Genomic DNA, 17111 nt, shown 5'->3' with positions numbered 1-17111 from the left:
CTAGAAAACCAAAAACAAAAATTAAAAAAAACAACAAAGATCCTAAAAATATTTATAGTGATACCTTTGGGACTTCCTCCCAAGTGAGCTTTTTAAAGTCCTCAGTGTTGTAAACTAGAGAAATCGAAGGAGGTTTTTTCTTTTCTTATTAATGAATCAATCGAATGTTACATATATATATAGGGCATAGACAAACCCTTAGTACAAACCGACTTAGAAAAGGAAATAGGTAAAAGGCCTTCGGTCATGGGCCGTAAACACTAGGACATACATGGGCCGTGTATGGGCCGTGTATGGGCCGGTTATGGAAATCCACCATCCATGTTTTACAACACTCCCCCTTGGAAGACATAACCGTGCAAATGCTAGGAAGGATCTCTGTAATGTGCTTGGGGGTGCTGCCTTGTTAAAACCTTACCAGGAAAACCCACTGGGACAAAACCATGGTGAAGGAAAAAAGAGTACAGCAGCATTACTCCCCCTGTTCCAAGCATCCCAAGAAGTCCTTAAGTCTTCTTATTTTAGTCCTTAAGTCTTCGCATTCCAATCTGGTGCGTGAGCTTCTTGAATGTTGATGTCGGTGGTGACTTGGTGAAGAGATCGGCTGAATTGTCGCAAGACGGAACTTGTACCACTCGAACTTCTCCGGCCTTTTGTAGTTCATGTGTGAAGAAGAACTTGGGTAGGATATGCTTTGTCTGATCTCCCTTGATATAACCTTCCTTGAGCTGTGCGATGAAGGCCGTATTGTCTTCATATATAATAGTCGCTTCCTCGTCATCGGCCATTCCACAATCTGATCGGATGTGTTAGAGTCATCGACCTCAACCACACACACTCTCGGCTGGCTTCATGCATAGCTAGGATTTCGACCGCAATGGTATATTTCATCGAACGCCATGAAATTATTGTACCACCGTGTGTAAACACGTAGCCGGTTTGAGACCTTGCATTATGTGGATCTGATAGATAACCTACATCAGCATAACCAACTAAACCTTCTTTGTTATAGTTAGTATAATATAAACCCAAATCTAACGTTCCTTGTAGGTAACATAATACATGCTTAATACCGTCCCAGTGCCTTTGGGTTGGACAAGAGCTAAATCTAACATAATACATATCTGGTCTAGTGTGGCTAGCCAAGAACATTAACGCTCCTATAGCACTGAGGTATGGCACTTCTGGACCGAGAATCTCTTCATCGTCCTTCTTTGGACCGAATGGATCATTATAAAAATCAAGGCTTCTTACAACCATTGGGCTAGTCAATGGGTGAGCTTGGTCCATATTAAACCTCTTGAGTACCTTTTCAGTATATGCCATTTGATGCACAAGGATTTTATCATTTATGTACTCAAGCTGCAACCCCAAACAGAACTTAGTCTTACCTAGGTCTTTCATATCAAACTCTTTCTTGAGATATTCAACTATTTGGGCGATTTCCCAGAGGTTCGTAGGATATTCAAATCATCCACATATACTGCTATGATCACAAACCCTTTGTTTGCAAACTTCTTTATAAAAATACATGGACTGATGGGTCATTCTTATACCCCTCTTTGGCTAGGTACTCACTTAGTCGGATGCCAAGCCGGTCATGCCATAAAGTGCATTGTTCATTGAACATTTTATTCATTGCCAAATTAGCCTTTATCATATTAATCTTAGCATGGTAAAAACCAGTAAATAATGCGGGTATTGTCTCTAGGATTTTCTTAGATCCTTGGGTGATTTCAATAATGCATAGGAACTCTTGGTTTTTTTCACCCTGAGTTTCAACATGTAGACCATTCAAATGAATGTCTTTTAGACTTAATAAGCTCCTTTTGAGCTGGATGAATATAAGGCATCACTTAGTTCAAGATGTGTGCCTGGACGTAGCCTTCAATTTAACTTGCTATACCCGCTATTGTGCTAATATTGGCATTTTTCAAAAATGAGATTACGCAAAATATCTCTTATCATTCAAAATTGCGTGGCTTGATCCACTATCCACCACAATTATATTCTTGTCCTCAGCCATTTCTCAATATGGACAAGAATTTATGTTTTAGCCATAAAAGCATAACAAATGCATATTTAAAGGTAATAATATTATTGAATTTAAACCAAAACAATAATCCAAAATCATAAGCCAATCAAATGCAAAGCATAAAACATAAAATTAAATCAAGACCACATCTGAGTTTAATTATCCTTTCTCGAGCAATCTGAAGTTTCATAATCCAATAGGTCATCCTTCTCATGGTTGAAATCACCTTCACCATCGAGATGAACCAGGTTAGCTTCTGGATTCGTTTTCAAATTCTCTTGATAGAGATCAACAAGGTGCTTAGGAGTTCTGCATGTCTTTGTCCAGTGGTTATCCATACCACATCTATGGCAAGTGGACTTGGTCTTATGTTGCGGTTTAAATATATCGCGACCTCTACCCCGACCTCGGCCAAAGCCGAATCGGTTTCCACGGCCTTGACCACCAAAATTGTGTCCTTGGTAACTCCCACGACCAGGACCACCACGTCCACTTCTCCCACGGCCACGACCACACTTGTCCCTATGGACATAGTTAGACTCTTTAGTCTCTTTCGGCTATTTAGGCTCTTTGGGATTTTCTTTGCCATGTCAACCTTGTGAGCTTCCGTTAATGGAGCTGTACCCGGAGGTCTCAAAGCACTATTCATCATCAATAGCTCATTGTTCTGCTCAGCAAGCAACAAACAAGAGATGAGGCTTGCAAACGTCTTAAACCCCTTTTCAAGATACTGTTGTTGAAGCAGTACGTTATTGGAGTGAAAGGTAGAGAATGTCTTCTCTAGCAAGTCCTCCTCAGTCACCTCGGTACCACATAACTTTAGGATTGAGACTATATTAAATAGCTCTGGGTTATACTCATCCACGGATTTAAAATCCTGGATCCTTAAGTTTTTCCAATCAAATTGAGCCTTTGGTAGGAACACCGTCTTTTGGTGTTGATGTTCATATATTTTACCTTGTTTTCCCTTAGTTTATTCACAACTTTTGCATCTTTTGCTATCCATTTAGGCCATTATTGTGTAGCTTTAGGACTAATCATGCATTAGAGTATAGTTGCATTGCATTTGCATCTTTTCATGCATAAACAGGTGATTTTGGAGCTTAAGGAGCATGGAAGCAATGCTGAGGAGAAGTGAAGCAATCCTGAGGAGAAAATAAGAGAGTTAAGGCTGAAGAATCAAGGTCCGGAGTCCAACTCGACCGCACACTCGACCAGACACTCGACCGTGTGCTGAGAAGGACTCGACCGAGTGGAGAATGCACGAGAGAAGCCAGCTCGACCAACCACTCGACCGAGCACTGGTCGAGTTGACCGAGCCGTTGACTGCTTTGACTTTTTGTATTTTTAGGGCTTCCACCTCATCTCCTATATAAGGCCCTTGTACCTGCAGCCACCAAAGAGTCCAGCTTTTTAGAGAGTCTAAAACCTAGTTTTTACCTTTTTTAGATTTATTCCTTTTGCACTTTCTTTTATTTTAGATTTTGTACTTGTTTAAGAAAGAAAGACTAGATTCTTGTATTTTGTTGGTTTCATAACTTTCAAGATATTAAGATTTCGAGTTTTATTTCTTCATCAATATTGTAGATCTCTGTTTCATCTTTCTAATGATGCAAGTTTCAATATTTTCTGGGTTTTTGACTTATTTCACCATGTGTTCTTGTGAGTAGTTTGTTTAGGACCTTGAGGATGGGTTAGGCTGGGTTGATCTTGTGGTTTATTTGATTTGGTCAAGCTTGATTGTTGTAGATCTCTTCTAGGCTAGATGTTCTTAATGCTGATCCTATATCTGAGAAGGTAGGGTTTGATTTCAAGCATCTTAGCATCACACCAATGTCTAAGGAGCATAGATAAGGCTAGATCTAGAGCTTACCATTAGGCTTGCTAAGAGATTAGAGGTCTTGTTTGGTTTGAGATGTATTGCTTAATGCCTGCTTGTATAGATTCTTTACTTTGTGAGAACAAGTCTAGAAATGCATAGGTTTGATTGTTTCTTGCCATGAGAGTGGATTAAACATGTCTTAGAATAGTATGTCTAGAGATTAGCTCAAAGTTTGCTTGAGATTTGTTGACCAAGTTAGATAACCACAATGATTAGTTCAGCCCATGAATCCCTCCTCAAGGCCTTCTTTGTTTATTAATATCTTAGTCTAAATATCATTGCTTGCTTGTTGTTTGATTCGTTTTTGCATTGCTCTGTTTTTATTGTGTTGCTCTGTTTTCACGTTTAGTCTAGCTCGACCTTGTACTCGACCTACACTCGGTCGAGTGCTGCTCGAGTTCGTCCCCAGAACTTGTGTTTATGATTTGTGATTGTCTTGTTTCATTCCTGTTTCATTTCTATTGCATTCACTTAGTTTTCTGTTCATTACTTGTCTTGCATTAGTTCATCAGCATAGTGTCTATTTCTGTTCTAGTTTCATTATAGCTTTAATTTGTCTGTTCTGTTTGCATTTAGTATCTTGTTCTAGTTGGTTTTACTTTCTGCATTTCATATCTCATTATAGGATTGTTAGTGACAAACAATCTTTACAATTGGCTTGACTTAGACTCATATGCACATCTTGATTGTTCACAAACACTCAGATTGGATTGACACCTCTTATACTACAATTGCATAAGGGGAATTAAAACACCCTGACATCCATTCATTCCATACATCATCATTCACCCAACCACAAAAAAGAGTCAGTTTCAGGTGTCCGTATCTGTTTTTCAACGCTGTCCAAAGGTCAAGAGGATCTTCAATAGTGAGGTACAGGTTTTTGAGACTCTCAGCAAGGTGATGGCGAATATGCATTATTGCCTTGTATTTGTTCTTTACAGAACATTCGTTATCATCCTCAATGCACTCACAAAGATCCTTTGATTTAGATTGATCTTAGTGTCCAATGCCCATTGCAAGTAATTATCTCCAGAAACATTAAGGGCAGCATGGGAGAGGTTGTTGAGCTTTGCCATCTATAAAATAGAAAAACATGCATCCGATTAGCATGCGGTATTTAAGACCGAACCATGCAACAATTTAGGTCATGCGGTATTTGAGACCGAACCATGCCAATCACTTAGGGTCATGCGGTATTTGAGACCGAACCATGCCATGCTTATTTATACTCAAATTTTTGTGGTTTAACATGCATGAAAATACAATCCTAGACAAATTCTAGTATGAACAGGAAATATGCACAAATTTCAGGTTTTAACAATTTTCCTTTTTCTTAGATAAAATTTCCTTTTATTAAATTTTCCTTTTTCTTTAAACAGGAAAATGAAAAATTATAGGGAGATAATAATTCTGTAGGATTTCCGATTTTAAGATCTAATTTTAGGGTTTTGATTTTAAACAAAACAGCCAAGAACAATCGGATTAATATTTTCGATTTTAGGTTTCTAGTTCTAAGGTTTTCATGCAACAAGCAAACAATCAATATCAACCAAATTTTAAACATATCATAATTAGTGTAATTGCAAACAATCTAAGCAATCCTAAACCTCAAACAATCACATTTTAAAGTTTTAGGGTTTTAGGATTTCAAAGCTTAGGGTTTTGTTTGTTGATTGTTTACTTGTAGATTTTAGGGTTCTTATAGGATTTAAGTCCAGATTCGATACATGTATTCTTATAAGGTTTGATTATTTACCTTACACCGTTTGGGGTTGACTGGAATTGATCCGGGCGCTAAAGACCTCGGAGCTAAAGACGTTGTTGCATGGAGATTCATGGAGTGTAGTAGGTTTTACACAGTGACCTAGTTCAACGTTGCTTATGCTTCTTTTACGACAAGATATCCTTCTGCTGCCAAGTATCTTGAAGAATCTACCGAGAAAGAAAGATGGGCAAGATGTTGAAGAATCTACACAAGCACTTGTGTTAAATCGATGAACAGCGTATTTAAAGATGCAAGGAGGTACTTCTTAATACCCATGCTTGATGCAATACTTAAAAAATCTCTAAATGGTTTAATGATCATCAGACTATAACGGATTGGTACACCATTTACAATGAACCATGCTTCCTTCTTTTTTTCTATTTATGCCATTCGAAGAAGGAGCATCCACATTCCCATAAGCTTGTGGTTTGGGTCACTTGGCATGTGTAAAATTTGCTTGAATTGTGGATGCTTCTCAAACAAATCCCTCTCATAAATAGTCAATGGATGCTTCAAGCCTTCTAGGATTGTCAAAGTTTCATAAATATGACACATTGTTGATAGCTTGATTTTCTTGTTGTACTCACTAGGAGTGAAGTGCATTTCTAAAGGTTACATCGTTTCTGTTTCCTCCTCTGATTCCTACAACAAAACCAGTTTTACTTAGTTATACCAGTTTTATACAAACAAATTGTACCCATTTCTCCTAGTTTTACACCCACTAGTTGTACAAGTTCTGTTAGTTTTACAAACACTAGTTGTACCAAGTGTTACCAGTATTACACAGACTAGTTCTGCCAGTTTTACCTATATTTCAAAAATCCTATTCAATTCCAAATGACAAATCCTAGTACTTACACTTGAATCAATGTGGTCACTTCCACTTGTACGCCTTGTCGAGTCAGTTTCCGAGTCCGAACTTCCTTCAATATCTTCTTCTCCTTCTACGTCTTCTCCTTCTCCGTCTTCTTCTCCTTCTCCGTCTTCTTCTCCTTCTCTGTCTCCTTCTCCTTCTCCATCATCTTGTTCTTCTCCATTACTTGAATCCATAGAAGTGGATCCCTCGTTATCTACTCCTTTTTCTCCTTCTTCTTCTACTTTTTCTCCTTCTTCACTCATAACAATGGTTGGTTCCGGAACAGGAATAATTTGCCCAAAGATCGAATCTCTCTCTCCTCCTATTGCCGCCGACATCGAACCCGAATCTCCTTCTTTTTCCTGATTTGCGTTAGTTGCTTCTTTACCCACCAGAATTGTAGGTTCTAGAACCCCTCTTTCTTCTTCCACCGGAATAGTTTGTCCCAGATTCGAATATGTCCCACTCTTCTTCTTCAAACGAAAGCTACTTCTCGGCAAACCGCCTCTTGTTTTCACCATCTTTTTAATCGCTTTATCTCGTGATTGAAAGATGAAAACCCTAGTTCTACTTAGTTTCATCCAAATTGATTGATTTGCTCGAAGAAATAGAGAGGAGATAGCAGTTTTTTTTAATATAAAGTGTGAGTACAGTTTAATTTTTTTAGCTTTTTTTTTAAATTATTTCCGGGTTGTGGATTAGATCCGACTAGGGTTTGGTCGGGTGGATACTACCTAGGTTTTCTATGTAATTATCTTAATTATTCGAGAAGAACACTGTAAAACACCATCTTTCGATTTTTAAAAAAATCAAAAAGAAATTCGATTAAATAGAGGGAGTTTTGAAATTGTCAGAATTCTTTTAGGGACTTTTGAGATGAAAACTCATATCCAAATTCAGCAACCGGATAGCACAAAGCGCCTTGTACTCAACCTCCACAGGGAGGTGACATGCCTTACCATAGACAAACTGAAATGGTGTTCTCCCTATTGGCGTCTTGAATGCTGTTTTGTACGCCAAAGAGTCTCATCCAACTTGATAGATCAGTCTTTCTTCAAAACCCCAACAATCCTTGACAGAATACCCTTCATTTGTTTGTTCGAAACTTCAAACTGTCCGCTGGTCTGAGGGTGATAAACAGTAGACACCTTGTGCTTGACGCAATACTTTCTCAGCATACTCTCGAACACTTTGTTGATGAAATGAGTTCCACCATCACTTATCACTACTCAGGGTATCCCATACCTTGGAAAAATTATACTTTTGAACAACATCAGAACAATCTTGTGATTGTTGGTAGGACTGGCAATGACTTCAGCCCACTTAGAAATGTAATCAACTGCTACCAGAATGTAGACATTACCATTGGATGGGAGGGTTGAAAGGTCCCATGAAGTCCATACCCCAAACATCAAATATTTCCACTTCCAGGTTCGGATTTTGGAGCATCTCATTCCTTCTTGTGATTTTTCCCATCCATTGACAAACGTCACACCTGGTGATGAAACTATGATCGTCCTTGAACAAAGTTGGCCACCAAAGAACCGCATGAAGAACCTTTTGAGCTGTCTTGAATGTGGCAAAGTGGCCTCCATAGGTGGAGCCATGACAGTGCTAAAGCACTCCCTGGACTTCCCCGTCGGTTATGCATCTTATGAACAGACCATCATAAGATCTTTTGTACAGATAGAGCTCATCCCATATGTAGTGGTTGACTTCTCTGAAAAACCTTTTCTTTCTGTAAGGATCCATGTCATCAGGAACTTCGCAAGAAAACTTGTAATTCACAAAATCCGCATACCATGGCGCAGTCTCTGAAGTGATCACCATACATTTGAGTTTGAGGTTGTCAACCCTTGTATCATGTGGCCGGGGTGCAACTCGAGCTGGGTGTCGTCGTCGATTGAGCGGGACGTCGGTGAATTGAGTCGGGTATTGACGTCGCTCGGGTGGGAGATCTCACGTTCTGAAGTCTCTACCTCAACTACACATACCTCCCCCCCCCCCCCCCGTCTTAGGCAATTCCTCAAACTCTTCTAATCTGTCTATTTCTCTATGGGAATCAAGCAAGCACTTGTAACAACTGGTCTCCTCATGAAAGAACCCTTCTTCTCCATCCTTGGTCAAAGCGGTCTTGAGATGGTCCTCCTCAGCTAATTCCTCTAACAACTCATCAGCCAACTGATCCATCTCTTCAATATAGAACACTTGTTCTCCTATTGTTGGTTTCTTCAAGGTGTCCTTGATGTCAAACTTCATAGTGAAGTTGTTGCCCAGATTAAGATCAATCTTGTTCTGACATCAATGATGGCTCCAGCAGTCGCCATGAATGGTCTTCCTAATATCGAGGTTCTTTTGGTTCTTCATCCATCTCTAGAACCACAAAGTCGTTTGGCACTTCCACGGCTCTAATCCTGACAGGTAAATCTTTTAACATACCATGTGGAAGTCTCACTGATCTATCTGCAAGGATGAGGGATATGTTGCAACCTTTAAACCTTGTAAAACCCAACTGCTTAGCCACAAAGAGTGGCATAAGATTAACTGAAGCGCCAAGATCACATAGACACCTATCAAAAGACATAGATCCAAGAGAGCATGGTAGAGTGAATGATCCAGGATCTTTGAGCTTCTTGGGTACAATCTTCTTCTGAATGATTCCACTGCATTCGAGACTTATTACCACCATGCCTTGAACTTCTTTTGATCTCTCCATCACCAAGTCTTTTTTGAGGAATTTTTGGTAGTGATGAACAAGTGCGAATGCATCTAGCAATGGCATTCTCAGAAACTTGCCTCCCGCAACTTTGACAACTCCCGCTCGCTCGCTGGGATCTCCTCTGATATTATCGCTCTTTCCGTACTCCAGAGTAATGAAGCTATGGGTAGCTCCAGAATTGATCATAAAATGGGACCTAAACCCGCCCACCAACAAGGTCCCTGATGTGATTCTCCCAAGGAATCAACGCTCAAAGGTAGGTAGACTAATAATCCTAGAACTTCGATGGCTCGTGAAGATGGATGATAAAGCGTGAGACGAATCTTGAAAATCCCTGTGCCCTAGACTCTCTTATAACGACTCTTCAAACCTCAGCTAATGAATGGAAACATCAAGTGCTGTGGAATCACTTGATATACCGAAAACTCTTTGATGTAACCCACCAAGGAGAAAGAACAAGTTCAAAAAGAAACAAACGAGTTTACCACTCTCAAATAAAAGATAAAAGATTTCTTGGATTGATTAAATGATTTTTTTCAAATGAGATTACAAGTGTTTATAAAGAGATAGAAAACTTGGTCACAAAGCCAAATATTAATTATTCTTGAAACTAAAACAAAATAAAGATAGATAGTTGAATAAAGACCCAACTATTGGTGCATGTATCCTTGCCAAGGTGAGTTGAACTCTATTTTCATCACTCCTCTTTGACCACAAAATATTGTGATTATTTTGGGTTTTCTTAGGCTTATATTAGGCTCAAAGTAGGCTGGACTTGATAGACATCATCCCCAATAGAATTTCCCATGTTCTCTTTGGCCATAAGCTCTTGAATTGACCCATTAAGTGTTTCCTTGATCTTCTCTCTTTTTGACTCTTTGGTCCACCTTGCTGATAAGAAACAACATGGGCTGTACCAATTATTCACCTTAGGATTAGTAGAAATAACTCATGGTTGCCATACATAATTCTGGAAGCACCTGAACCAATTGGACCTAAAGCTCTTTAGGTGAATAACTAGATTGACCTCCTTTGGCAAATGAAGCGTAACTTTGTGGTTTGTTGGCCAAATCTTGTGTTCTTGGGCTTGCTTGAAATATAAGAGATCCATTGACATCCTCCAACATATTTCGTGTCGAAATTATTGCTGAGCTGGTCTGTGTAATACGATCTTTGGCTTAGACGTGAAACTGGAACTGGGATAGATTTACTGACTTGAAATATTCATATCTTTCACATATGAACTGATCTTAATGTGATTCCAAATCTCAGTGGTTCTGGAATGGATTAAGATTCTATAACAGTTTGTTTTATAGCTTGAGTCCTTCTGACTTGGTCGTAATACTTCGTTGAATGCTCGTAGGTCCAAATCGCGTAGCCATGAGTTCACCTGATTTGTAAAATGAATAACTCCTTCATCCAAACTCTGATTAGACTGATTCCACTTCGAGATATGCTCTAGATGAAATAAGAATGTATCCCTAATATTCGTTTGGCTGGAAGAATCGATCTTTGACTTCGTTCGTGTTAAAGAAGACTCAAGAATCTTCTTGGATGGTCTCATGATCATATCAGTCCCTATACAAACCTTATGTGCTAAGAACCTAATACTTTATTAAAGGTAAAACATAAAATCTGAACCTACTTAAATTCACAAGGTCTGGGTACCAAAAATTATATGTGTGATCGCCCTAGCATTGGTTCCACCAGTCTCCACTGTCGTGTACACCAGCGGCGCCTGCTCAATATGTGCCACCTACTGCACTCCAAGCTGCACCGCTACTACCGCCATATGTTGTAACTGTGGACACTTGGGCTTGATATGCCCAGGCTTCCTACAGTGATACCAAACACGAACCTGTGCAGGCTTGCCGCCCTTGCCAGAACCTCCATGATTGTGCCCGGATGTCCTCCTCAATCTCTGCCCTAGTCTCAACCAGCTTGGCACTCGTAACATAACTAAGCCATCTGCAGTGGACTTTCAAATCCTCACAAAGGGCCCTCATGAATCTCCTGATTTGAGCCTCCTCAGACTCCATCGCCCGACCTCCATAATTCAGAAGTCGACTGAACTCCACGTCCAGCTCTCGCACTGACCAAGTCCCTTGCGATAACTGAAGGAACTGCCCCTCCAGCCGGTCTAGTGCCTCACGGGGAAAATACTTGCGGTTGAACTCCTCTACGAAGTCAGCCCAAGTTATCTCCCTCTGCACCCTCCTGGCAGCCACTGATCTCCACCACAAGTGAGCATCACCAATCAGGTTGTGGACCCCTATGTCCACCCAGAACTCCTGAGGACATCTAAGAAACTGGAAGTTACGTTCCACTCTCGCCCTCCACGCATCTGCAATGGTAGGGTCTCAACCACTCGAAAACCGCTCAGTACCAATGTTACCCATCTCTCTCAGCATACTAACATAACGAGAATGAGCTCCTACATCCGTAGCTACTGGCTGCTGCACCTCCGCCGCCACTGGCGGTACTACCTGAGCCTGCATCATTACCACTGCCAGCAACCGCTCCAACACCTGTGCCAACGAGTCCGCAAGATCAATACCTCCCCCAGGGGCTCCATCTGCTGGGACTCCTACACCCGGAACCCTAGCATCACCGGCCAACATGACACCGACACTGCCCGCACTGACTCTCTCAGCGCCTAAGGTCCTATCGGTACCACCATCGACCACACTCATGGACCCCTCATGGAAGCATTGTGATTCGCTGACGCCCTCAGCTGTCACACTCTGGTCCATGGTATCACTAATCGTTGGGCCTCTGCCCCTACCACGACCACTCTGCGTCCACAACCACGAACATAAACAGCACCCTCTCTAACCATCTGCACAACCATGAACAGAAGGCTAAGCAAACATTCTAAACCGAACAAAAAAACATAACTCACTGTGGAATCACACTGTTAGCTCGAAGAGGATATTCTAGGACTCCATGCCACACACAATTGACTAACTCACATAATCATTCATAGCATGCAATCCCAACATCAACAACAGAAACCTAGTGAACTCTAACCTAGAACCGTAAGGGCTCTAATACCAAAATGAAATGACCCGACCCATTTTTTAAATTTAATAATAATAATTCAACTAGTGGTCCTATACCCACTAGCCGCCTAACCACAATCAAGCCAACAGCCGAAAACCCCCAACAAATACCATTAAACCAATAACCTATAATTAATAAACCAATAATTCAATAACAATAACAAACCACCAACAAAATCATAAAACATCAAACAAGCAACCTAGCAATGTTCTAATGACCCAACTCTAACAACCTAACAGAAGTCAGACTTCATTAATGAGCCACTAGAACATCCTCCTCTTTATCGCCTTGATTGCACGATCACACTTTGCTTTTACCTGCACTACAACACATATGAGATGCGTGAGTATTTTATAAACACTCAGTGAGGCAATCCTCCCATCGACAGGGCTATACACACAAGCAATTGAGATATCTTTACCATCAAACAACAATCAGCAACAAACAACAAACCAGGAAAACTGCATCGACCAACACCAACTGGGGTTGCATCGACCGACGCAAGCCTGCATCGACCGATGCAAGATCACCTGCATCGACCGACACCAACACTGCATCGACCAATGCATGCTCGACATTGCACGAAATCCCTAATTGCATCGATCTACGCCTCCACATGGCATCGACCGATGCACCTAGGTCAAATCGTGTCGTCCTCGCAGTGCATCGACCGACGCACATGCCGAGCATCATCTTCCTAGAAGCTCCTCGCTGGATCTTTGTCCCTAAACCACCAAAACACAATCCAATGCCACAAAAAAGCCTCTCAAATCCTCAAGTGACCCGTGACCCAATAACATTCTAACAAGCCAAGGAATCAACCACATAGCACATAATACACGAAAATCAAAGAAAATCTCAAGCTTAGATAAGCCATGGTCATGCACTCACCTTGCCAAAGAAGCTCCGACAACGATCCTAGCTACATATCTACACTCCTAGCAAGCTCCTACAACTCCTAGCAAGCTCCTACAACGATCCCAGCTACAGATCTCCTTAGGAACAGCCACAAATCCCTAAAACTCTCAAGAACAGTTAAGAATTTCTTCCTCTCTCCTCTCTTTCTCGAAAACGGCCAAACTCGGCCAAACTAACGAGTTTCTATTTTTATTCACAACCCTAAGGGTTTTCCTAACCCAAAACGTAACGTTTAACTTAACTCGCTTCGCGATAAACCAACCTTGCATTAACCGATGCAACACCTGCATCGATCGATGCACATCACAAAGCAGGATTCCGGTTTTTGGATGTTACAACTCCAGCCTGTACCACTGCCACTGCCATCTGCTGCAACTTGGGACATCAGGGCTTGATGTCGCTTGTCTCCCTAAAGTGGTAGCACACTCAGGTATTCACCCGATGCTTCATCACCGCCCGCTGCTCACTCCTCTGCAGACAGTTGACCATATTGTGGTCCATGCTACCGCACCTGTAGCATCCTGTACCACTCGGTCTTTGAATAGCCTCTCACTTCCTCTTTGTTCCCTTCACGAGCTTGCTGCACTTGCCAGAACCACCATGATGTTGGATCTTCTTCGGCTGAACTGCTGGACTGACTACCATCACATGAGATCTCATGTCCTCCTTAATCTCTGGTCTTGTGGCATAACTCCGCCCTCTACAGTGGACCCTTAAGCCATCTTGAAGCGCCCTCATGAACCTCCGAACCTGCGACTCCTCACACTCCACCGCCCGACCCCCATACACCAAAAGTCGACTGAACTCCATGTCCAGGTCAGGAACTGACTGAGTCCCCTGGTTGTCTATTGCCTCCATCTGGTCTATTGCCTCACGAGGAAAATACTTTCTGTTAAACTCCTCCATGAAATCAACCATAGTCATGTCCCTTTGCATCCTCCTGGTAGCCACTGACCTCCACCACACATAAGTGTCATCCGTGAACCCCTATGGCCACCTAATGCTCCTCAGGACACCTAAGACCATCATTAGCGGGCGTTTCTCAAGCCGTTGCTCAACTAAATTGTTTTATTTAAAATTAATAAAATAATATAAGAAGGAGAGAGAAACACAAAGAACGGTTCTCTAAATCCTCCCGGTAGAAACGATTCTCTACTTAATTCTACACATGTCACTTTTCTATTAGATTACACAATAAAATATTAATTTTTTTTTTTTTTTGAGAAATAGGGAAGGCAACGGCCGCTAATGATGCTCTAAGAGAATGGAACAATAGGGTCGGTACCACCCGAGAACTGAGCCATATCGATCCTACGTATCTCCCCCAGCATACTGATGTACTTAGAATGAGCTTCTAGTCCTACACACCTCTACCACTGCTGGCGGTGCTACCAAGGCCTGCAGAAGGCAACAACCGCTAATGATTCTCTAACACCTGCACCAATAAGTCTCCAATGCTGTCATCACTATCGGCCATCCCGACAATGACACCACCCCCACCGCCCCCACCGGCTCCATCAGTACCACTACTGGCCACAACCCCTGATCCCTCCTAAAACGCATGCGACTCACCGACGCCCTCAGCCATCATGATGTAGTACTTTTTTTTCAATTAAATTATCAGTCCACAATTTGCATTAATCTACTTACTAAGAATGCACAAAGATGCTCAATCTAAACTTAAACAGGAATAGGTTCTTTTGTAACAATCTTAACTAACAAACTGATTAACAAGACAATTCAGACAATGCAAACTCAAAGAAATAGAACACAACTAGAAACAAATTTAAATCAAGATTAAACAGGTGAACCTTGGGCAAGGTAATTGACTTGGGAGATAGCTAACCAATCCGAGATGTCTAAGCAACAATCAAGAATAATCCTATGGCTAAGAACACTTATGCAAATCTATCCATTTCCATGATAAAGATCCTATGCTAATCAAGTGATAATCAACAATTTCCAAAGGCAATCACAAGGTAAGCATGCATTATAAACAAGTCCAAATATCAATAAACACCCTAATCATCAATTTCCATTGGCTAGGAATGCAAAGCTCTTGAATAGTTTGGTTCAGGAATTTCATCAAACACCTTATAGGCATGGAAATCCTAATGCCTAGATTCAAGCTTGATCAAGGCTATCTAGCATTATTAACACTAAATAAGATAGGAAACACATAAATAAAGCCCTAGACATCAAAGATCAATCATCTATCTCCCTAATCTACCTAGCCCAAAGTTCTAAGGATCTACTCACTCATCATCATGATCACACATAGGAAAGAGTTTGATCTTTGTGAAATCATAACAAGAGATTATAGATTAGGAGAAATAAAGGAAAACTTGATATTAAAAAACTTAGAAGCACTTAATCATTCAACAAACCAAGAGTAGAAAAGCTTAAGAACCCTAAAAGCTGCTAAAACAAGAGATAAAACAAAGATAAGATGAAGGATAAGTCTCTCCTTAATAGGGTTAATGTATTTATAGGAAAATAGAAGGGAACCCGGGTCAACCCAAAACAGACCGGGTCAAAGCTAAAATAAGTGTGGACTGAGGCGGCTGTGGGATGGTCTTGGCCGATTGGTGAGGCCACTTGGCTCCATCGGCAATGACTTCGCCTATGGTGGTGGCCGCAGGTAGCTCCTGTCTGTGGCGTGGAGAGTTCAATCGGCCGACTCTTGGCCAATGGCCTTGACCGACGGCTTCAATCGGCCATCATTTGGCTGCTTCTCTTGACCGCTGGTGTCTCCTGTTCGTGGTCCAAGTGAGTTCAATCGGTTGGCTTTTGGCCGATGGTGGTGCTCGATGGTGTCCCACGGCCATGATTTGGCCGATGGTCTTGGCCGAGTGTGGCTCCTTTCTTCACTTTGGCTGTATATACGTTCACTCAAACATGTATTACTCTTTACACGCACATCTGATTGGCCTGAAATCACCTCCATTGCAAAGATTAATCAATTTAAAATTAACTTAGATGAAGAACTTTGGAACTAAATCCCAAGGAAAGGTCTTCATACAAGTCGATCTTTGAGGGACTGCAGACTGGTTCCAAATCATCAATCATCTTGTGTGCATCCAAAAGTGTGTCTTCCAGTATATTGCTAATTATTGACTTATTTGGATCCAAAGCACACTTTCCTTGTACATCTCTACTCCAACATCTCAGATAACAAACTTGATGCAAAATGCAACCTAGACAACTTAAATGCTCATGAATATGCACAAAACAATGAAGAATTATGCTCTAAAATTACATAAAAACACAAGATATCACATCACACTCCGATCCACTGTCTCACTAGCAACTGGGCCTCTTCCCCTACCATGAACACAACCGCGTCCACGACCACGACCTTTGCAACTTACCGTGGAATCTAATTGAAGCCTCGAAGATGATGTTCTAAGACCCCATGCCACACACAATTGACTAAATCTTATAACCAACTCAAGCATGCAATCACAAACATCAACAGCACAAGCTACAATGAATCCTAAACCTACAAACGTAAGAGCTCTGATACCAAAACGAAACAAGGACCATATGTTGTCGTTGGACAAAATAATGTATTCGCCACTTCCCTCCTATATTCTAAGTAACCTTTGACAATTTGTTGACCAATTTGTACATTTTTATCCCTCAAAAATAATAAATAAATTATTGAAAAAAAGAATAGAAAAAACATGTTGATCCCACAAACTCCAATCGGGACCCTATCCCACCAGAATCTTCGAGATCCTCTCCTCCACGGTTTCCCTCTTCCCACTCTTCCATTCCACTTTATTGGACTCCATTCGAGCTCAGATCCTATCCCGAAAGCAGAAGATTGAAGCTGAGGTGATTTATTATCCTTTTTCTTTCCATTAT

General features: G+C 41.1%; 1 protein-coding gene across 1 annotated transcript; it reads right to left on the bottom strand.

Moving 5' to 3' along the window:
* Positions 1–8879: 8879 nt before the first annotated feature.
* LOC147940000 (uncharacterized) lies at positions 8880–9446 on the bottom strand. The gene has a single exon (XM_087461106.1). It carries the CDS (start codon positions 9444–9446, stop codon positions 8880–8882), a length of 567 nt encoding a protein of 188 aa, XP_087317232.1.
* Between the last annotated feature and the right edge of the window lie 7665 nt (positions 9447–17111).

This window comes from Camelina sativa, chromosome 8, assembly GCF_030686135.1.
Source record: "Camelina sativa cultivar CO46 ecotype springtype chromosome 8, ASM3068613v1".
Classification (NCBI taxonomy): Eukaryota; Viridiplantae; Streptophyta; class Magnoliopsida; order Brassicales; family Brassicaceae; genus Camelina; species Camelina sativa.
The sequence above is the reverse complement of the archived record's forward strand: the minus strand, read 5'-3'. Positions and strand labels throughout refer to the sequence as shown.

Coding starts and splice junctions, on each gene's coding strand:
- LOC147940000 (XM_087461106.1), bottom strand. CDS start 9,446: ATGATCAATTCTGGAGCTACCCATAGCTTCATTACTCTGGAGTACGGA.